General features: G+C 47.0%; 1 protein-coding gene across 2 annotated transcripts in view; it reads left to right on the forward strand.

The window, feature by feature from the left end:
- The window catches only part of dst (dystonin), a 647,938-nt gene that overhangs the window by 97,002 nt on the left and 527,734 nt on the right, over nt 1–23,202 (forward strand). For both annotated transcript variants that reach the window (XM_070884881.1, XM_070884882.1), the window contains exon 2: nt 22,630–22,691. In XM_070884881.1, the coding sequence (XP_070740982.1) occupies nt 22,630–22,691 (62 nt within the window). The remainder of the gene's footprint in view (nt 1–22,629; nt 22,692–23,202) is intronic.

Genomic DNA, 23,202 nt, shown 5'->3' on the forward strand with positions numbered 1-23,202 from the left:
ACTGACACATGAGGAGAGACTGGATCGACTAGGCCTGTATTCACTGGAGTTTAGAAGAATGAGAGGGGATCTCACAGAAACATATAAAATTCTGACTGGATTGGACAGGTTAGATGCAGGAAGAATGTTCCCGATGTTGGGGAAGTCCAGAACCAGGGGTCATAGTCTTAAGGATACGCCATTTAGGACTGAGATGAGGAAAAACTTCTTCACTCAGAGTTGTTAACCTGCAGAATTCCCTGCAGCAGAGAGTTGTTGATGCCAGTTCATTGGATATATTCAAGAGGGAGTTAGATGTGGCCCTTACAGCTAAAGGGATCAAGGGGTATGGAGAGAAAGCAGGAAAGGGGTACTGAGGTGAAAGATCAGCCATGATCTTATTGAATGGTGGTGCAGGCTCGAAGGGCCGAATGGCCTACTCCTGCACCTATTTTCTATCTTTCTAAAGCAGCATTTCCTATTGGTATTCGGGAGACAGCCCTAAAGGTGCAGGTCTGTGCTCGTCCCTCGATCTGAGACAGTTCCCTTGTTGGCGGGGGGGGGTTTTAACAACTGTGTGAGTGTGTGCGTGCGTGTCCTGCTGACCATTCATTGGCACAATATGACTCCAGTTTTAAATTATTTTAATCTCCCTACCCCTGCCCCTGCCCCGGCCCACCCTCAACCAATAAAATCTCCTTTTCTTTTATAGTGAACCATTTAATAAGCAAAATCTAACATGAGGCCAGACTAAAATTACTTGGGCAAGTCTGAGTCACTAATTACACAAATCATATTTCTGCCTTTTACATATTTGTTCCATGATACTTCAGATGACTTTCTTGACTGTCTTATTGCAGGAATACACCATGAAATATATGTACCTGAAATGATTCCAGTTTCTCTCCAGCCGCACATATATTTCATTGTGGTAACTGTTGGGAAGAAATGTCTATTTTTAAAAGAAAGCTGCACTTGGTTGTGCTTCTTTCCTGTCTTACAGGAGTGGGTGGGGGAGTGGTTGTTCTTGAGTCGGAGTGGGAGGAGCTTCTTTAGTAAGTACGCCTCCCTTACTTTTGTATGTCTCAGCATTGAAAATGGAAATGTCAGAAGCTTGCATTGAGCAGCCTGGACGAGAGATGGGCCTTTTCTCCAGTGAGAGAGAGCTGAAAGCTCGGCTGGTGAACCGGATGTGTTGTATGGGTTAGTACTCTTGTGTGTCCCACTTGTACCTTTTGGCTCAGCTACAATGTATAATTCCAGCACATGCTGCAACTTGGGCACTGCTTTGGTTAAATGCTGCCCCATTATTAAGCTGTGTATTGCAACTTGAAATGCCTGTGCCTTTTTATTCCTCAATGGTTTGCTGCTTTCGTCACTTCATATTTTTAATGCACTGCCACAGGATAAAGATATAAAGTAATTTGAAGAAGAACCAGAGGTGACAGGAGGATTTATTTTAACACAGCGAGTTGTTATGATCTGGAATCCATTGACCTGACAGGGTGGTGGAAACAGATTCAATCGTAACCTTCAAAAGGGGATTGGATAAATAAATGCTTGAAGAAACAAAACATTTGCAGGGCAATGGGGAAAGGGCAGGCGGAGTGGGACAGCTCTTTTCCAAGAGCTGGCACAGGCATGATGGGCCGAATGGCTTCCTCCTGTGCTCGATCATTCTTTGATTCTGTGAATGTTGAATTTGAAGTTATATCTTGAGCTGAGACAAAAAATTCATTAGATTTGCAGTTTTTGAAACCCCTCTCTTCTCCTCCGTGGCACCTTCCTGTAGTCTGGTTGCGATTTCTGTGATTGGTGCACTGTGTGGATTCTTATTACGACTACTCACACTGCTCCTTAAAGCTGACCTCTTTGACCCAATGTTTGGTCACCTGTCCTAACATCGCCTTGTGTGGATTATTATGTGAAGTGTCCCATTATGTGATGCACCGTTGGGCGTTAAAAGCACCATATAAATGCAAGTTGTTGTGGCTCATAAAGTGGCATTTTTGCTGCCTCTGGGATTTTTTACAAAAAACTGCAAGGCTAGGTAATATGCAAGGCTTGGGAATATACGAAGTGCAGAAACAAGTCCGTGTACTGCGCATGTTCCAACTGGTGACTGGTATCTGTTCTTCTCATGGTACTGCTGTATTAACGCTGCATTTTAAAGTGATCAAAGGCCAGTGATAATGTGCTCAGAGGCCAATTGTCCAGCTGCTCTAGTCTTTAGTTCAAATATCGGGGATGTGTGTGCTTATACAAAGTTTGCAGATGTATCTCCTGTATAAATGCTGGTGCTCCTGTACCATCCAATGATTGTTGAGGTATTTCAGATATGATGATGCTGCCCATGTGAACCTACATGACCTCATCCAAATCCATTCTCTTCTTGTTTGTCGCCACTGTTGTACAAGGCTGTTTCAAATAACAGTGTGTCGATATTTAATATCTCCAAGATAAGAGGAGACTAATTGATGTCCTGTTACTGACTGCTCCATTTTTGATTGGGGCGGAGGAGCGGTGAGAGATCGGGCCCCAGGAGAGGTGAGAGCCCAGGGGCAGCACGGGCCAGCCCACACTGCGATCTATGGATTGTAGAAGCATGTGTGCGCACTAGGTCCATGCAGCAGAGCTTGGTCTTCAGTCGTCTTGGTTAATTCTTGCCACTGGATCAAGACCGAGCTCTGTCAAGCTCGTGTGGTGGCTGGTGTGCAACGGCCACCACACGTTAAAAGAATCCTTGCACAGGCATCTTCCACCCTTCAGTATGTAGTTCGGGACCTAGAATGTCATGTCCCTCATTGAAACATCTGTGAATTCATCCCTTTTTGGTGTGGAAGCCAGTCATCCTCAATACGAGGGACTGCCTAATACTATACTAATATAAGGATGTGCGCCAGGCAGCCAAAGGCCGCCTGAGGAAAATAATGTTTGAAGGCCAGGCGCTCAAAACTGCCACCAAGCTCATGGTCTACAGGGCTGTAGTAATACCTGCCCTCCTGTACGGCTCAGAGGCATGTACCATGTACAGCAGACACCAAGTCGCTGGAGAAATACCACCAACGAGGTCTCCGCAAGATCCTGCAAATCCCCTGGGAGGACAGGCGCACCAACATCAGCATCCTCAACCAGGCCAACATCCCCAGCATTGAAGCACTGAGCACACTCGATCAGCTCTGCTGGGCAGGCCACATTGTCTGCATGCCAGACACGAGACTCCCAAAGCAAGTGCTCGACTCTGAGCTCCTTCACGGCAAACGAGCAAAAGGTAGGCAGCGGAAACATTACAAGCTTACCCTCAAAGCCTCCCTGATACAGTGCATCTTCACCACTGACACCTGGGAGTCCCTGGCCCAAGACTGCCCTGAGTGGAGGAAGTGCATCCGGGAGGGCGCTGAGCACCTCAACTCTCATCGCCGAGAGCATGCAGAAATCAAACGCAGGCAGTGGTAAGAGTGTGCGGCAAACCAGTCCCACCCACCCCTTCCCTCAACGACTATCTGTCCCACCTGTGACAGGGTCTGTGGCTCTCGTATTGGACTGTTCAGCCACCAAAGCACTCACTTCAGGAGTGGAAGCAAGTCTTCCTCGATTCCGAGGGACTGCCTCTGATGAGGACCAGGATGTCTAATGAGGAGAGTACCTGGATCTGTGAAGATTCCTGTTCCCTGCCCCCACTTCCACAAAATAATTGGCTTCCAACACATGCCATGCTACTGAGGCTTCCACATTAATAATGACAAGTTGTGAAGTACTGGAGGATAAACACTCCAGAGATTAGTGCATAAAAATGTAGTCCTGAATAAGCTGCTTAAGGTGCCATCTTTCGGAGGAGATGTTAAACTGAGGCCCCGTCTGTCCCCTCAAATGGATGTGAAAGATCCCATGGCACTATTCAAACACCTGCAGCGGAATTTGCCCCGGTGCCCTTGTTCCTGCTCTCCCACCCCACCTTCTTTCTCCGTTTCCCGCCCTTCCCTCCCAACGCTCTTTATCTCTTTCTCCCCCCGGAAACCCCCCCACACCCTGGTTCTCCATCTTCCAACCCTCCCCCACCACCCTCGTTTGTCTCCTCCCCCCCTTCGACCTTCTACCCCCCTTTCTCTCTTTCTCCTCCCCCCCCCCCCCCCCGCCGCCACCCTTTCTCTCCTTCCCCATCCCCCTGGTATTTTAACCATTGTGTATAGAATTCAATTTTATGCCTTGCCACCAAAATATGGCCCTCCCCAAAGGCAAGTCGGTACAAGGAGAATTCGGGGTGTTACAAGTGGAAGACTGGTGCAGGAAGGGACCTGACATGTGAACATACCGTTCCCTGGAACACTCAGCATTCCTCTTCACTAAGCTAAACAGTAACAAACTCTCAATCTCCCAGCCATTCAGTTGGTTTCAAATAGTGTTTTTTTTTAAAAAAAAGACACCACAATAGTGTCGGCAAATCTCTGGAAGTTTTTTTGAAAAGCACTGTTCAGTTAAGAGCAAAGTGAAGACAATTTTGATCTCTCTTGGCGGGGACTTTATTAACCCCAGTGAAGAATGTTAATAATGTGGAAGACCGAAGATTTTTTCTTAAGGCACTGCTCTTTGTATCTCACTCGCACACCTCCCCGGCGTACCCTGCTTTACTTGGCAAATCTGCTTACAACTTTTGTTTTTAAGGGAACTCAATTCTAAACGAAAACCCAATTATTTTTGGCTTTATTAAAAAAAATGAATCTGGTAGCCTTCAATCCTCTTGTTTTTCTACTGGAACCGCAGATTCTTGCAAATGTTCTGGCGCGTAATTGGGGGAGGGGGTTTAACATAAAACATCCCAAGACACTTCAAAGGGACATTAACAGACAAAATTTGGCACCGAACCATGTGAGGAAATATTAGGACAGGTGACCAAAAGCTTGGTCAAAGAGGTCGGTTTTAAATGACGCCAATGGTGGAGAGATGAAAATCGATGCGCGAGAGGCCAGAATTGGAGGACCGCAGAGATCTCGGAAGGTTTTTGCGCTGGAGGAGTTTTGAGGTAGGGATGGGTGAGGCGATGGAGGGATTTGAATATGAGAATTTTAAATTCGAGGCGTTGTTGGACAGGGAGTCAATGTCGGTCAGTGAGCACATGGGTGATCGGTGTCCTGGTCTTGTTGCAAGCGAGGATCCAGGCAGCAGGGTTTTGGATGAGCTGAAGTTTAGGGAGGTTGCAAAGTGGGAGGCTGACCTGGAGAGCATTGGAATAGTCAAGTCTGGAGGTAACCAAAGCGTGGACGTAGGTTTCAGCAGCTGATGGGCTGAGGCAGGGCGGAGATGGGCGATATTATGGAGTAGGCGGCCTTGGTGATGGAGAGGATATGGGTTCATCGTCAATGGGTCAATATCCTGGTATTCCCTAACTAACATCACTATGGTGGTATCATCATCACCCATGATCGCATGAATGAGAAGGCCCATCACCCTCTCGGCAACCAGGGAGTGGCAGAAAATCGGGCCTTGCCAATGTTGCCCACATCTCATGAACAAATAAATAAGAGCACCGAATCTGTGTGTCGGAACCATTTTATTACTTTTTAGAAAGTGGTATTGAAAGGTGTGTTTCTGATCTGCAGAGTGGGCAGCTTTAAGACTGGCTGTGTGTTGGTGGTTCCAAAATCCATTCCAAGGAAAGTTTCCAATAATGGGTCGTCTTCCCCAAATATTATAATATTTTGAGAGCAAGATAATTCAACGGTGAAGAAGCACTGCGTTGTTTAAGGTTTAATTAAGAAAGTTAAGAAAGAACTTGTATTTAGAAACATAGAAACATAGAAAATAGGTGCAGGAGTCGGCCATTCGGCCCTTCGAGCCTGCACCGCCATTCAATGAGTTCATGGCTGAACATGCAACTTCAGTACCCCATTCCTGCTTTCTCGCCATACCCCTTGATCCCCCGAGTAGTAAGGACTACATCTAACTCCTTTTTGAATATATTTAGTGAATTGGCCTCAACAACTTCCTGTGGTAGAGAATTCCACAGGTTCATCACTCTCTGGGTGAAGAGGTTCCTCCTCATCTCGGTCCTAAATGGCTTACCCCTTATCCTCAGACTGTGACCCCTGGTTCTGGACTTCCCCAACATCAGGAATATTCTTCCTGCATCTAACCTGTCCAAACCCATCAGAATTTTAAACGTTTCTATGAGATCCCCTCTCATTCTTCTGAACTCCAGTGAATACAAGCCCAGTTGATCCAGTCTTTCTTGATATGTCAGTCCCGGCATCCCGGGAATCAGTCTGGTGAACCTTCGCTGCACTCCCTCAATAGCAAAAATGTCCTTCCTCAAGTGTACACAATACTCCAGGTGTGGCCTCACCAAGGCCCTGTACAACTGTAGTAACACCTCCCTGCCCCTGTACTCAAATCTCCTCGCTATGAAGGCCAACATGCCATTTGCTTTCTTAACCGCCTGTTGTACCTGCATGCTAACCTTCAATGACTGATGTACCATGACACCCAGGTCTCGTTGCACCTCCCCTTTTCCTAATCTGTCACCATTCAGATAATAGTCTGTCTCTCTGTTTTTACCACCAAAGTGGATAACCTCACATTTATCCACATTATACTTCATCTGCCATGCATTTGCCCACTCACCTAACCCACCCAAGTCACTCTGCAGCCTCATAGCATCCTCCTCGCAGCTCACACTGCCACCCAACTTAGTGTCATCCACAAATTTGGAGCTACTACATTTGATCCCCTCGTCTAAATCATTAATGTACAATGTAAACAGCTGGGGCCCCAGCACAGAACCCTGCGGTACCCTACTCGTCACTGCCTGCCATTCTGAAAAGTACCCATTTACTCCTACTCTTTGCTTCCTGTCTGCCAACCAGTTCTCAATCAACGTCAGCACACTACCCCCAATCCCATGTGCTTTAACTTTGCACATTAATCTCTTGTGTGGGACCTTGTCGAAAGCCTCTGAAAGTCCAAATACACCACATCAACTGGTTCTCCCTTGTCCACTCCACTGGAAACATCCTCAAAAAATTCCAGAAGAGTTGTCAAGCATGATTTCCCTTTCACAAATCCATGCTGACTTGGACCTATCATGTCACCTCTTTCCAAATGCGCTGCTATGACATCCTTAATAATTGATTCCATCATTTTACCCACTACCGATGTCAGGCTGACCGGTCTATAATTCCCTGTTTTCTCTCTCCCTCTTTTAAAAAGTGGTGTTACATTGGCTACCCTCCACTCCATAGGAACTGATCCAGAGTCTATGGAATGTTGGAAAATGACTGTCAATGCATCCGCTATTTCCAAGGCCACCTCCTTAAGTACTCTGGGATGCAGACCATCAGGCCCTGGGGATTTATCGGCCTTCAATCCCATCAACTTCCCCAACACAATTTCCCGACTAATAAGGATTTCCCTCAGTTCCTCCTTCTTACTAGACCCTCTGACCCCTTTTATATCCGGAAGGTTGTTTGTGTCATCCTTAGTGAATACCGAACCAAAGTACTTGTTCAATTGGTCTGCCATTTCTTTGTTCCCCGTTATGACTTCCCCTGATTCTGACTGCAGGGGACCTATGTTTGTCTTTACTAACCTTTTTCTCTTTACATATCTAGAAGCTTTTGCAGTCCATTTTAATGTTCCCTGCAAGCTTTCTCTCGTACTCTATTTTCCCTGCCCTAATCAAACCCTTTATCCTCCTCTGCTGAGTTCTAATTTTCTCCCAGGCCCCGGGTTCGCTGCTATTTCTGGCCAATTTGTATGCCACTTCCTTGGCTTTAATACTATCCTTGATTTCCCTTGATAGCCACGGTTGAGCCACCTTCCCTTTTTTATTTTTACGCCAAACTGGGATGTACAATTGTTGTAGTTCATCCATGAGGTCTCTAAATGTCTGCCATTGCCCATCCACTGTCAACCCCTTCACTGTCAACCCCTTACGTATCATTCGCCAATCTATCCTGGCCAATTCACGCCTCATACCTTCAAAGTTAACCTTCTTTAAGTTCTGGACCATGGTCTCTGAATTAACTGTTTCATTCTCCATCCTAATGTAGAATTCCACCATATTATGGTCACTCTTCCCCAAGGGGCCTCGCACAACGAGATTGCTAATTAATCCTCTGTCATTGCACATAAGATGGCCTCCGCCTCGTTGCTTCCTCGACATATTGGTCTAGAAAACCATCCCTTATTCACTCCAGGAAATCCTGCTCCACCGTATTGTTTCCAGTTTGGTTAGCCCAATGTATATGCATATTAAAGTCACCCATGATAACTGCTGCACCTTTATTGCATGCACCCCTAATTTCCTGTTTGATGCCCTCCCCAACATCACTACTACTGTTTGGAGGTCTGTACACAACTCCCACTAGCGTTTTCTGCCCTTTAGTATTCCGTAGTTCCACCCATACTGATTCAACATCATCCAAGCTAATGTTTTTCCTTACAATTGCATTAATTTCCTCTTTAACCAGCAACGCCACCCCGCCTCCTTTTCCTTTCTGTCTATCCTTCCTAAATGTTGAATACCCTGGATGTTGAGTTCCCAGCCTTGGTCACCCTGGAGCCATGCCTCTGTGATGCCAACCACATCGTATCCGTGAACTGCTATCTGCACAGTTAATTCGTCCACCTTATTCCGAATACTCCTCGCATTGAGGCACAGGGCCTTCAGGCTTGCCTTTTTAATACACTTTATAATTTTGCTGTAAAGTGGCCCTTTTTGTTTCTTGCCTTGGGTTTCTCTGCCCTCCACTTTCTCATCTCCTTTCTGTCTTTTGCTTCTGTCTCCATTTTGTTTCCCTCTGTCTCCCTGCATTTGTTCCCATCCCCCTGCCATATTAGTTTAACTCCTCCCCAACAGTACTAGCAAACACTCCTCCTCGGACATTGGTTCCGGTCCTGCCCAGGTGCAGACCGTCCGGTTTGTACTGGTCCCACCTCCCCCACAACCGGTTCCAATGCCCCAGGAATTTGAATCCCTCCCTGCTGCACCACTGCTCAAGCCACGTATTCATCTGAGCTATCCTGCGATACCAACTCTGACTAGCACGTGGCACTGGTAGCAATCCCGAGATTACTACTTTTGAGGTCCTACTTTTTAATTTAGCTCCTAGCTCCTTAAATTCGCCACGTAGGACCTCATCCCGTTTTCTTCCTATATCGTTGGTACCAATGTGCACCACGACAACTGGCTGTTCACCCTCCCTTTTCAGAATGTCCTGCACCCGCTCCGAGACATCCTTGACCTTTGCACCAGGGAGGCAACATACCATCCTGGAGTCTCGGTTGCGGCCGCAGAAACGCCTATCTATTCCCCTTACAATTGAATCCCCTAGAGGGCCTTTCGCAACCTCGGGACGTCCCAAAGCGAAGTGCGGCAGCCAAATTGCGCACAGCAAGCTCCCACAAAGATTAATGTGATAATGACCAGATAATCTGTTTTTGGTGTTGGTTGAGGTCTAAATATTGGCCAGGATACTGAGGAGAACTCCCCATCTCTACTCAATAGTGCTACCTGAGAGGACAGATGGGGCCTTGGTTTAACGTCCCTTCCGCAAGAAGATACCTCCGATAGTGCAGCACTCCCTCAGCACTGCACTGGAGTGTCAGCCTAGATTTCTGTGCTCAAGTGTCTGGCGTGAGGCTTGAACCTTCAATTTTCTAACTCCGACAGCTTACTGCAGTACAACAACTTCATACGACAGAAGTCAATCATGCAGAATAATTTTCTCCACCCCCAAACAACTAACTATTATTTTTTTGGGGGGGTAGGGTGGGATCAGGCAAGATTCATACTGTCCCTTTTACTGACTCAACACATGTAAACTGACGGTAATAGTGAAGAGCCTGTCATTTAAATTGAGGCCGCATTTTCTGAAGGCGCTGTGAGGAAAAATTATGATCAAATTAGAGCGGCCTTAACAGAGAGATGACAGAATGTTTAGTGTTGCATTTCTCGCAGGAGAAGTTCCATAAAACCCTTTTCTAAATCAGTGCGTCAAAGAAAAATTGCTGCAGCCGCAAATGCACAGAGGTATAATGTCAGTTTGTGTAAATCCCAGAACAGAAGCTTGGGCTGAGGTTGGGTCCATTAAATATATATTCTTTGCAAAGAATGTGAAGGTGTCATGAAAATATTTTAACTCTTCTGCTCAGAACAATATTAATTGTGCTTTCTAAACATTCATTTAAAAAAAAAGTCTATTTATCCCATTGAACCAGTTCTAGAAAATTCCATGCGATTACCACTACAGCATTGATTCTCGTACATCCCACTGACTGAGGAGGTCAGAAAAACTACACCGAGTCAGTAGCGCAGGGGAGAAGAGAGTGAGAGGAGAAATATTCTGTTCTTCATGCGATTAGTTAGAAACATGTCTGTTTGTCATCTCTTCAACATGCTGTATACCTACTTGCTTATTCTAATTGCTGTTCTCTCCCTCCTCCATTTTTTGTTTACCTGAGCCAAGCATCTTCCCTTTCCAAGAACACAACCTACTTGAACACCCTAACGATGCTAGAAGTTGCTCCAAGCTGTGTGAGAATGTCCTGAAGGTCTGGTCCTTTCTGCTCATACCTCCCTGCAGCTTCAGAAGGTCGTGGGGTCATGCCCCCACTGCAGCACGTAATCAGGGACTGACACTTCAGTGCAGTGCTGCGGGAGTGCTGCAATGTCAAGAGATGCCGTCTTTTTGGATCGCCGACTAAACCCAGACCCTGATTGGCTGTTGAGTTGATGTAACCTGTGTCTCACCTGTGGCTTAGTTGGCAGCCCTCTTGCCTCCAAGTCAGAAGGTTGTGGGTTCAAGTCTCACTCCAAGACTTGAACACAAAAATCTTGGCCCACACTCCCAGTGCAGTACTGAGGGAGTGCTGCACTGTTGTAGGTGCCGCCTTTCGGATGAGATGTTAAACCCAAGCCCAGTCTGCTTTTGGATGCATGTAAAAGATCTCATGGCATTATTTCGAAGGAGAGCAGGGGAGTTATCCCTGGTGTCCTGGCCAATACTTATTCCTCAGTCAACATCACCAAAATAGATTATCTGGCCATTATCACATTGCTGTTTGTGGGAGCTTGCTGTGTGAAAATTGGCTGCCGCGTTTCATACATTACAACACTGACTGTACTTCATTGGCTGTAAAGCGCTTTCAGATGTCTGATGGTCGTGAAAGGCACATGTAAGTGCAAGTCTTTTTCTTTCTTTTTAACCGACGGGGTGCAACATTTTGAAGGTGAACTGGGAAGTTCTACCAGCGTCCTGGCCAACATTTTATCCCCCAGCCAACGCTGCCAAGACTGATTTATTGGTTGTTTATTAACTGCAATGTATTGTGTTTGCACTGCACCCATTTGCTATCTTCAACATTTCTTTGTGATTGATAAAGTTGTATACTTGGAGTGGGGCAACTGTTATACTACCCAGCTACTAGTATTGGCTCACTTTATTTATCAACTGCTCAATATCTGATCCCCTCCCCCTCCTTATCTTGCTCCTCCCCCTCTCTCTCTCTCTCTCTCTTCCCCCTCTCTCTCTCTATCTCTCTCTATTTTTTCGTCCGCCCCTGCTGCGCTTGTCCTTCTAGGTGATAGAGGCAGCAAGCGCATGGGAACACCATCACCTCCACGTTCCCCTCCAAGTCACACACCATCCTGACTTGGAGGTATATCGCCGTTCCTTCATTGTCGCTGGGTCAAAATCCTGGAAATCCCTCCCGAACAGCACTGTGGGAGTACCTTCACCACACGGACTGCAGCGGTTCAAGAAGGCAGCTCATCACCTCCTTCTCAAGGTCAATAAATTCTGGCCTTGCTAGCAGGGGCAGGCGAAAAAAGAAAGAAAGAGAGAGAGAGAGAGAGAGAGAGAGGGAGGAGCAAGATAGGGAGGGGAGGGGGATCAGATATTGAGCAGCCACAGTGTGCCAGTGGTGGAGGGAGTGAATGTTCACCCCTTCCCTCAACGACGGTCTGTCCTACCTGTGATGCAGACTGTGGTTCTCGTATTGGACTGTACAGCCACCTAAGAACTCGTTAAGTGTGGAAGCAAGTCTTCCTCGATTCCGAGGGACTGCCTATGTTGATGATGGAAGGGGTGCCAAACAAGCGGGTTGCTTTATCCTGGATGGTGTTGAGCTTCTTGAGTGTTGTTGGAGCTGCACTCATCCAGGCAAGTGGAGAGTATTCCATCACACTCCTGTCTTGTGCCTTGTAGATGGTGGAAAGGCTTTGGGGAGTTGGGAGGTGAGACACTGGCCGCAGAATACCCAGCCTTTGACCTGCTCTTGTTGCCGCAGTATTTATGCGGCTGGTCCAGTTCGTTACGTTTCTGGTCAATGGTGATCCCCAAGATGTTGATGGTGGGGAATTTGGCAATGGTAATGCCGTTTCATGTCAAGGGGCGGTGATTAGACACTCACTTGTTGGAGAGAGTCATTGGCTGGCACTTGTGTGGCTTGCCATTTATCAGCCCAACTTGCTGCATGGACTGCTTCATTATCTGAGGAGTTGCGAATAGAACTGAACACTGCAATCATCAGTGAACATCCCCATTTCTGACCTTATGATGAAGGGAAGGTCATTGATGAAGCAGCTGAAGATGGTTGGGCCGAGGACACTGCCCTGAGGAGCTCTTACAGTGATGGGCTGAGATGATTGGCCTCCAACCATCTTCCTTTGTGCTGGTTATGACTCCAGCCAGTGGAGGGTTTTCCTCCTGATTCCCATTGACTTCAGTTTTACTCGGGCTCCTTGTTGCCACACTCGGTCAAATGCTGCCTTGATGTCAAGGGCAGTCACTCTTGCCTCACCTCTGGAATTCAGCTCTTCTGTCCATGTTTGGACCAAGGCTGTAATGAGGTCTGGAGCCGAGTGGTCCTGGAGGAACCCAAGCCGAGCACCGGTGAGCACGTTATTGGTGAGTAAGTGTTGCTTGATAGTATTGTTGACACCTTCCATCACTTTGCTGATGATTGAGAGTAGACTGATCGGTCGGTAATTGGCTGGATTGAATTTGTCCTGCTTTTTGTGGACAGGACATATCTGGGCAGTTTTCCACATTGTCTGATCGATGCCTGTGTTGTAGCTGTACTGGAACAGCTTGACTAGAGGCATGGCTAGTTCTGGAGCACAAGCCTTCAGCACAACAGTTGGGATGTTGTTGGTGCCCATAGCCTTTGCTGTATTCAGTGCGTTCTGCCATTTCTTGATATCACATGGAGTGAATTGAATTATCTAAAGACCTGGCTTCTGTGATGGCTGGGACTTAAGGAGGAGGCCAATATGGATCATCCACTCGGCACTTCTGGCTGAAGATGGTTGCAAACACTTCAGACTTGTCTTTTGCACTTGCGTGCTGGGCTCCACCATCATTGAGAATGGGGATGTTCATGGAGCCCCCTCCTCCCATTAGCTGTTTAGTTGTCCACCACCGTTCACGACTGGATGTGGCAGGTCTACGGAGCTTTGATCTGATCCATTGGTTGTGGGATCACTTAGCTCTGTCTGTAGCATGCTGTTTCTGGTGTTTAGCATGCATGTAGTCCTGTGGTGTAGCTTCACCAGGTTGGTACCTCACTTTTAGGTATGCCTGGTGCTGCTCCTGCCATGCTCTTCTGCACTCCTCATTGAACCAGGGTTGGTCCCCTGGCTTGATGGTAATGGTAGAGTGAGGGATATGGCGGGCCATGAGGTTACAGATTGTGGTGGAATACAATTCTGCTGCTACTGATGGCCCACAGCGCCTCATAGATGTCCAGTTTTGAGCTGCTAGATCTGTTCTGAATCTATCCCATTTAGCACAGTGGTAGTGTCCCACAACACGATGGATGCTATCCTCCATGTGAAGGTGGGACTTTGTCTCCACAATGATTGTGCGGTGATCACTGCAACCAATGCTGTCATGCACAGCTGCATCTGCAACAGATAGATTGATCAAGTAGGTTTTGACCAACGAGGTCAAGTAAGTTTTTCCCTCATGTTGGTTCTCTCACCACCTGCTGCAGGCCCAGTCTAGCAGCTATGTCCTTCAGGACTCGGCCAGCTCGGTCAGTAGTGGTGCTACCGAGCCACTCTTGATGATGGGCATTGAAGTCCCCCACCCAGAGGTCATTCTGTGCCCTTGCTACTCTCAGTGCTGCTTCCAAGTGGTGTTCAACATGGAGGAGTCCTGATTCATCAGCTGAGTGGGGGCGATAGGTGGTAATCAGCAGGAGGTTTCCTTACCCATGCTTGACCTGAAGCCATGAGTCGTAATGGGGTCCGGAGTCGATGTTGAGGACTCCCAAGGTCACTCCCTGCCAACTGGAAACCACTGTGCTGCCACCCCTGATGGATCTGCCCTGCCGGTAGGACAGGACATACCCAAGGTTGGTGATGGAGGAGTCTGGGACATTGGCTGAAAGGTATAATTCTGTGAATATGACGATGTCAGGCTCTTGTTTGAATAGCCTGTGTGACCGCTCTCCCAATTTTGGCACCAATCCCCAGATATTGGTGTGGAAGACTCCATCTCGCCTGTCTGTCTGTCACAAACTCCCTCTCCCTCTCTCTCTTTGCCTCCCTCTCTCTCTCTCTCTGTCTTTGCCTCCCTCCCTGGAGTGCAGAAGGGATGGTTTTTTAGACCAATATGTCGAGGAACCAACTAGGGGGGAGGCCATCTTAGACTGGGTGTTGTGTAATGAGAGAGGATTAATTAGCAATCTCGTTGTGCGAGACCCCTTGGGGAAGAGTGACCATAATATGGTGGAATTCTGCATTAGGATGGAGAATGAAACAGTTAATTCAGAGACCATGGTCCAGAACTTAAAGAAGGGTAACTTTGAAGGTATGAGGCGTGAATTGGCTAGGATAGATTGGCGAATGATACTGAAGGGGTTGACTGTGGATGGGCAATGGCAGACATTTAGAGACCGCATGGATGAACTACAACAATTGTACATTCCTGTCTGGCGTAAAAATAAAAAAGGGAAGGTGTCTCAACCGTGGCTATCAAGGGAAATCAGGGATAGTATTAAAGCCAAGGAAGTGGCATACAAATTGACCAGAAATAGCAGCGAACCCGGGGACTGGGAGAAATTTAGAACTCAGCAGAGGAGGACAAAGGGTTTGATTAGGGCAGGGAAAATGGAGTACGAGAAGAAGCTTGCAGGGAACATTAAGACGGATTGCAAAAGTTTCCATAGATATGTAAAGAGAAAAAGGTTAGTAAAGACAAATGTAGGTCCCCTGCAGTCAGAATCAGGGGAAGTCATAACGGGGAACAAAGAAATGGCGGACCAATTGAACAAGTACTTTGGTTCGGTATTCACTGAGGAGGACACAAACAACCTTCCGGATATAAAAGTGGTCGGAAGGTCTAGTAAGGAGGAGGAACTGAGGGAAATCCTTATTAGTCGGGAAATTGTGTTGGGGAAATTGATGGGATTGAAGGCCGATAAATCCCCAGGGCCTGATGGACTGCATCCCAGAGTACTTAAGGAAGTGGCCTTGGAAATAGTGGATGCATTGACAGTCATTTTCCAACATTCCATTGACTCTGGATCAGTTCCTATCGAGTGGAGGGTAGCCAATGTAACCCCACTTTTTAAAAAAGGAGGGAAAGAGATAACCGGGAATTATAGACCGGTCAGCCTGACATCGGTAGTGGGTAAAATGATGGAATCAATTATTAAGGATGTCATAGCAGCGCATTTGGAAAGAGGTGACATGATAGGTCCAAGTCAGCATGGATTTGTGAAAGGGAAATCATGCTGGACAAATCTTCTGGAATTTTTTGAGGATGTTTCCAGTAGAGTGGACAAGGGAGAACCAGTTGATGTGGTATATTTGGACTTTCAGAAGGCTTTCGACAAGGTCCCACACAAGAGATTAATGTGCAAAGTTAAAGCACATGGGATTGGGGGTAGTGTGCTGACATGGATTGAGAACTGGTTGTCAGACAGGAAGCAAAGAGTAGGAGTAAATGGGGACTTTTCAGAATGACAGGCAGTGACTAGTGGGGTACCGCAAGGTTCTGTGCTGGGGCCCCAGCTGTTTACACTGTATATTAATGATTTAGACGAGGGGATTAAATGCAGTATCTCCTAATTTGCGGATGACACTAAGTTGGGTGGCAGTGTGAGCTGCGAGGAGGATGCTATGAGGCTGCAGAGCGACTTGGATAGGTTAGGTGAGTGGGCAAATGCATGGCAGATGAAGTATAATGTGGATAAATGTGAGGTTATCCACTTTGGTGGTAAAAACAGAGAGACAGACGATTTGAATGGTGACAGATTAGGAAAAGGGGAGGTGCAACGAGACCTGGGTGTCATGGTACATCAGTCATTGAAGGTTGGCATGCAGGTACAGCAGGTGGTTAAGAAAGCAAATGGCATGTTGGCCTTCATAGCGAGGAGATTTGAGTACAGGGGCAGGGAGGTGTTGCTACAGTTGTACAGGGACTTGGTGACCTGGAGTATTGTGTACAGTTTTGGTCTCCTAACCTGAGGAAGGACATTCTTGCTATTGAGGGAGTGCAGCGAAGGTTCACCAGACTGATTCCCGGGATGACGGGACTGACCTATCAAGAAAGACTGGATCAACTGGGCTTGTATTCACTGGGGTTCAGAAGAATGAGAGGGGACCTCATAGAAACTTTTAAAATTCTGACGGGGTTAGACAGGTTAGATGCAGGAAGAATGTTCCCAATGTTGGGGAAGTCCAGAACCAGGGGACACAGTCTAAGGATAAGGGGTAAGCCATTTAGGACCGAGATGAGGAGGAATTTCTTCACCCAGAGAGTGGTGAACCTGTGGAATTCTCTACCACAGAAAGTTGTTGAGGCCAATTCACTAAATATATTCAAAAAGGAGTTAGATGAAGTCCTTACTACTAGGGGAATCAAGGGATATGGGGTACTGAAGTTGCATGTTCAGCAATGAACTCATTGAATGGCAGTGCAGGCTCGAAGGGCCGAATGGCCTACTCCTGCACCTATTTTCTATGTTTCTCCCTCTCTCTCTCTCTCTCTCTCTCTCTCTCTCTCTCTCTCTCTCTGTCTTTGCCTCCCTCCCTCTCTCTCTCTCTGTCTTTGCCTCCCTCCCTCTCTCTCTCTCTCTCTCTCTCTGTCTTTGCCTCCCTTCCTCCCTCTCTCTCTGCCTCCCCTCCCTCCCTCCCTCTCTCTCTCTCTCTCTCTCTCTCTGCCTCCTCTCTCTCTCTCTCTCTCTCTCTCTCCTCTCTCTCTCTCTCTTGGCCTCCTTCTCTCTCTCTCTCTCTGTCCTGTCTGTCTGTCTGTCTATCTCGCTCGCATGAGGGGGAAACGTTTGGAATTTGGTTTCTTCTCTGTTTTCATCGCAAAATTTCAAGACTGAAAGTTGTTTAGTAGATTGGAAACTAATGGTTTGCCATGAGGCTGATGGTTGCTATGGCAGCACAGTTCAAAATATAAACCATGGCCTTCTTAACAGTTGAGTCACTGCTAAAAGGATTAATTACATCCAGACGAGTGTTTGAAGGACTGACGGCAGCTTTTTGTAAAAGACGTTGTGTTGACGGACACGATTCAAAGGAGGCAGTTCTCGTGGAACGATTTTCATTTTGAACTGTGTGCCGGGACCATCCCTGCTCTCCCAGTAATGAAAAAATGCAGTCGGACTTTCCACCCTGTCAAAGAATAGGTCATCACTTGGCCTCGAACATCCCGTATTCCTGGCAGAACTGGCGACTGCTTCTTCCCTTCCCCCTCTGTGTCGTGCACAAAACTGGCCTGATAAAACTGCAGCCCCGAGATATCCATTGCAAGCCCACCCACTCTCAGAATTATTCAGATTGACTCTTCCCAGTCTCCTCCCTGTAAACACTAACGCTTGTTTGACCTGGCGCTCTTGCACATCCCTTTTCTATTTGAAAGAATGCATTATGTACTTGTTTTGTTTGATCGACTGTATATCACTGTTCATTTTATGTGTGTCAGCCGTGCTGTGGTAAATTTGGGAGTGTCATGAGGGAAGGATGAAGAATAACCAGAGAGAAATATTAAACATTTCATTTCTGGGAAAGCTATTGATTGTATATGTGCTGCCATCGTTTAGCAAATCGGCGCTAATATTATGCTGGAAAAATCAAACTGAAGCCATAGGTTTCAATGTATGAAGTCACGAGGAGGTTGTGGGTTCAGGTCCCACTCCAGCGACTTGAGCACAAAATCCAGGCTGACACCCCCAGTGCAGTACTAAGGGCATGCTGCACTGTCGGAGGTGCCATTTTTCGCATGAGATGTTGAACCAAGGCCCCATCTGCTCTCGGATGCACGTAAAAGATCTCATGGCATTATTTCGAAGAAGAGCAGGGGAGTTATTCCCGGTGTCCTGGCCATGTAAAGGAAGAGCAGGGGAGTTCTCCTGGCCAACATTCTTCCCACAAAACCCTAAAAACAGCTGATCGGGTCATTTATCTCTGCTGGTTGTGGGACCTTGCTGTGCGCAAACTGGCTGCCGCGTTTCCTACATTACAACGGTGACTACACTTCAAAAGCACTTCATTGTCTATCAATTGTTTTGGGACCTCCTGAGGTTGTGAAAGACGCTATATAAATGCAAGTTTGTTCTTTATGATTCGTTTAACAAAATTGACAGGTCGGAGAAGACCAGCAGGTCCATCAAGCCTGTCCCACGCGCCTGGTGATCGGAGCACCATGGCCCCCTTGCCCCCCCCCCCACCCTGCTCCCCCATCCATACCCACAGCCATGCAACCTCCTGCGACAGGGAAAAAAACAGGTCCAATAAGGGAAAGAAAACTCTGAGCCTCTCAGCTGATGGAAACCAGTCCAGGCGATCACACGGACCAAGTGTTTTCTATAAAGACACTTCACTTCCATATGATGCGATCTTTGCGCCAGTCACGATCCGGTCCAGCTCCCCCCTGAAGGTGTGCAGAGAATCCGCACCCACCACACCAGCCGGAAACACGTTACCGAGGCAATGAGACTCTTGGAATACAACAACAACTTGCATTTATACAGTCACACTAATGCAGTACAACATTCCAAGATGCTTCACAGGAGCATTACCAAATAAAAAATTTGTACCGAGCCACAAAACAGGAGAACAACAACTTTTATTTATTTAGTGCCTTTAACATAGTAAAACATCGCAAGGTGCTTCACAGCAGTGAAATAAGAAAAAACAAATAAATTTGACACCGAGCCACAAGATGACCAAAAGCTTCGTCAAAGAGAGGTTTTGAAGGAGCGTCTTGAAGGAGGAAAGAGAGGTCGAGATGCGGAAAGGTTTAGGGAGGGAGTTCTCGAGCTTCGGGCCCAGGCAGCTGAAGGCACAGCCACCGATAGTTGAGCAGTTACAATCAGGAATGCTCAAGAGGACAGAATTTCAGGCTCGGGGAGGTGGGGGGGGGGCGGGGGTGCGGGGGGAGTTGTGGGGCTGAAGGAGGTTAGAGGTAGCGAGGGGCGAGGCCATGGAGGGATTTGTCAATAAGGATGAGAATTTTGAACTCGAGGCGTTGCTTAACTGGGAGCCAATGTCGGTCAGCGAGCACCGGGGTGATGGATGATTGTGACTTGGTGCGAGTTAAGACATGGGCTGCTGAGTTTTGGATGACCTCAAGTTTACATCGGGTAGAATATGGGAGGTCAGCCAGGAATGCATTGGAGTAGTCCAGTCTAGAGCTAACAGAGGCATGGATGAGGGTTTCAGAAGCAGATGAGCTGAGGCAATGGCGGAGACGGGCAATGATATGGACGTGGAAATAGGCGGTTTTAGTTATGCCACCGATATGTGGCCAGAAGCTCATTTCAGGGTCAAATATGATGCCGAGGTTGCGAACAGTCTGATTTAGCCTCAGATAGATGCTCGGGAGAGGGATGGGGTCAGTTGCTAGGGAATGGAGTATGTGGCGGGGACCAAAGAAAATGGCTTCGGACTTCTCAATACTTAATTGGAGCAAATATCTGCTCATCCAGTACTGGTTGTCAGTTAAGCAGTCTGACAATTTAGAGAGCTTGAAGGGGTCAGCATTCATGTGGAAACTGACTCCGTGTTTTGCCAAGGGGGCAGCATATCGATGAGAAATAGGAGGGGGCCAAGGATAGATCCTTGGGGGACACCAGAGGTAACGATGCGGGAGTGGGAAAAGAAGCCATTGCAGATTTTCTGGCTACAATTAGACAGATAAGAATGAAACCAGGTGACTCCAGTCCCAACCAGCTGCACGATGGTGGAGAGGCATTTGAGGAGGATGGCATGGTCAACTGTGTCAAAGGCTGCAGACAGGACGAGGAGGGATAGTTTACCTTTGTCACAGTCACCAAAGGATGTCATTTGTGACTTTGACGAGAGCCGTTTCGGTACTGTGGCAAGGGTGGAAACCAGATTGAAGGGATTCAAACATGGAGTTTCGGGAAACATAGAAATATAGAAAATAGGTGCAGGAGTAGGCCATTCGGCCCTTCGAGCCTGCACCACTATTCAATATGATCATGGCTGATCATGCAACTTCAGTACCCCATTCCTGCTTTCTCTCCATACCCCTTGATCACTTTTGCCGTAAGGGCCATATCTAACTCCCTTTTGAATATATCTAACGAACTGGCCTCAACAACTTTCTGTGATAGAGAATTCCACAGGTTCACAATTCTCTGAGTGAAGAAGTTTCTCCTCATCTCGGTCCTAAATGGCTTACCCCTTGATGGGCATGGATTTGGGAGGCGACAGCACATTCAAGGACATGAGCAACAGGAGCACAAGAAGGCCATTTGGTCCTTCGAGCCTGCTCCTCCATGCAATAAGATTATGGCTGATCTTCTCCCTCAGCTCCACGAGCCTGCACTATCTTCGTATCCCATGATCCCCTTATTTATTCATCTCTGTCTTGAATATACTCAACAACTGAGTATCCACCGCTTTCTGGGGTAGAGAATTCCCAAGATTCGGGGCCATTTATGTGATGAAAATGTGGAGATATTAGGACCAGTGACAAAAAGGTTTCAAAAAGTGATAGATTTTAAGGAGCATTCTTAAAAGGAGGAGAGAGAGAGGTTTAAGGAGGAAATTCCAGCGCTTGGGGCCTATGCAGCTGAAGTCACTGCAGTCAGTGGTGGAGCGATTTTGAAATCAGGGTTGGGCAAGAGGCCAGAATTGCAGGAGCGCAGAGATCTTGGCGGGGTGTTGTGCTGCGGGAGAGTGAGTGGGTATGGAGGTTGTAGGGCTGGAGAAGCGAGAGGCAAGGCCATGGAGGGATTCGAGAACACAGATGACCATTTTAAATCTGAGGTGTTGCCGGACTGGGAGCCAATGTAGGTCAGCGTATAAAGAGAGGTGATGGGTGAGCAGGGCTTGGTGTGAGTTAGAAAGAATACATTGCGCCTTTCACGACCACCGGACATCTCAAAGCACTTTTCAGCCAATGAAGTACTTTCGGCGTGTATTCACTGTTGTAATGTGGGATATGTGACAGCCAATTTGCGCACAGCAAGCTCCCACAAACAGCAATGTGATAATCAGATAACCTGTTTTGGTGATGATTGAGGGATAAACGTTGGCTGGCACTACCAGGAGAACTCTCCTACAATTCTTTGAAATATTGCCATGGCATCTTTTACGTCCACCTGAGTGAGCGGTTCGATGGGGCCTCGGTTTAACGTCTCATCCGAAAGACGGCACCTGCAACATTGCAGCATTGTCTCAGCACTGCACTGGAGTGTCAGCCGAGATTTTTGGGCTCAAGTAATCCACAACCTTCTGACTCGGAGGCGAGTGTGCTACCCACTGAGCCATTGGTGACAGAGTTCGGATGGAATCGAACTATTCTGCTTGGTGTTTCTCACCGTTGAATTGAACAATATGACGATTTCTTGTCACCATCAACAGAATTTACTGAAATCTTACTGACGAGTGCAGCTACCTGGTAACAATTTACTTCGGGTGCAGAGGAGATTTATCAGCATGATATCCAGGATGAGGGACTTCAGTTACGTGGAGACATTGGAGAAGCTGAGGTTATGCGACGATTTAATTAATGTTCAAAATTATGAAGGGGTTTTACTGGAGTAAGGAGAAACTGTTACGATAATTGGCAAAAGAACCAGAATTTTTTGTTTACGCTGCGAGTTGTGATCTGGAATGCACTGCTTGAAAGAGCAGTGGAAGCAGCCTCAACAGTAAATTTCAAAAGGGAATTGGATAAATAGCTGAAAGGGAGAAATTTTCTGGGCTGCGGTGGATGCGCGGGCGAGTGGGATTAATTGGATAGCTCTTTCATCGAGCTGCCACAGACACGATGGAGCGAATGGCCTCCTCCTGTGCTGTGTGATTGTACTAAAGAACATGCGTTACCTTGTCATCCTTCCCCCGCCCCCTCCAGCTTGTAAATGCAAATGTTGATGCACAAAATGATGATTCTGGTCAGGTTGCAGTTTGACTCCATGTGAGAGATGTTTTTAAAAAGCACCTACACTAGAGAGTTGATAGAAATGTTCATGTTTTTTAAACTGATGGCAGGTGCTCTGTTTGCAAACAGCAGCTGAGAAAACTCCATCTGCTTGGATTATACCAGTTGGCGGAGGCTGACTATATCCCTAATCCAGGCCGCTTTGCAGTAACTTGAAGCGCGGACTTTCTGAAGGTTAATTGTGAGCAGTTCTCCAACTTCTTCCCCTTTCTTTTTTCAGATGAACGGGACAAAGTGCAGAAGAAGACCTTCACAAAATGGATCAATAAGCACCTCATTAAGGTCAGTGCAACTTCAATGGGCGTTTTACTCTAGTCTCATTTTGTTCAACCCCCATTATCTGCACTCTGATTATCCACCAGACTTGCAGCAAGAGTTAGCCTGACTGAGATGCCATTTAATGTATTTCATCTCCTCTTGCTGAATAAAATAACGTGTTCATGATTAATGTTGTACCCTCCTTCTGTTGTGTATGGAGAAAGCAACCGGTTGCAGTTTCCCAAAATCATTAGCTTGTTGCAATACACACCCAACGCCATATGACGACACATCACATGCTAGTACCAAATGCTTACCTGGATCATACAACACAAGCAATTTGTTTGAGCATAGCAATTTTCTCGCTTTTGCAAAGTCATTTTCTTCACTTTTGCCCCAAACCCATTCATCCCCTTTTTGTAGTAAGACATGCAGTGGTTCTAGCAGGGTGCTGAGACCCGGTAAGAAGTTACCAAAGTAGTTCAAGAGTCTCAGAAACGACCGCAGCTCCATCACGTTATGTGGCCTCTGTGCG

Source organism: Pristiophorus japonicus, chromosome 7 (genome assembly GCF_044704955.1).
Source record: "Pristiophorus japonicus isolate sPriJap1 chromosome 7, sPriJap1.hap1, whole genome shotgun sequence".
Taxonomy (NCBI): Eukaryota; Metazoa; Chordata; class Chondrichthyes; family Pristiophoridae; genus Pristiophorus; species Pristiophorus japonicus.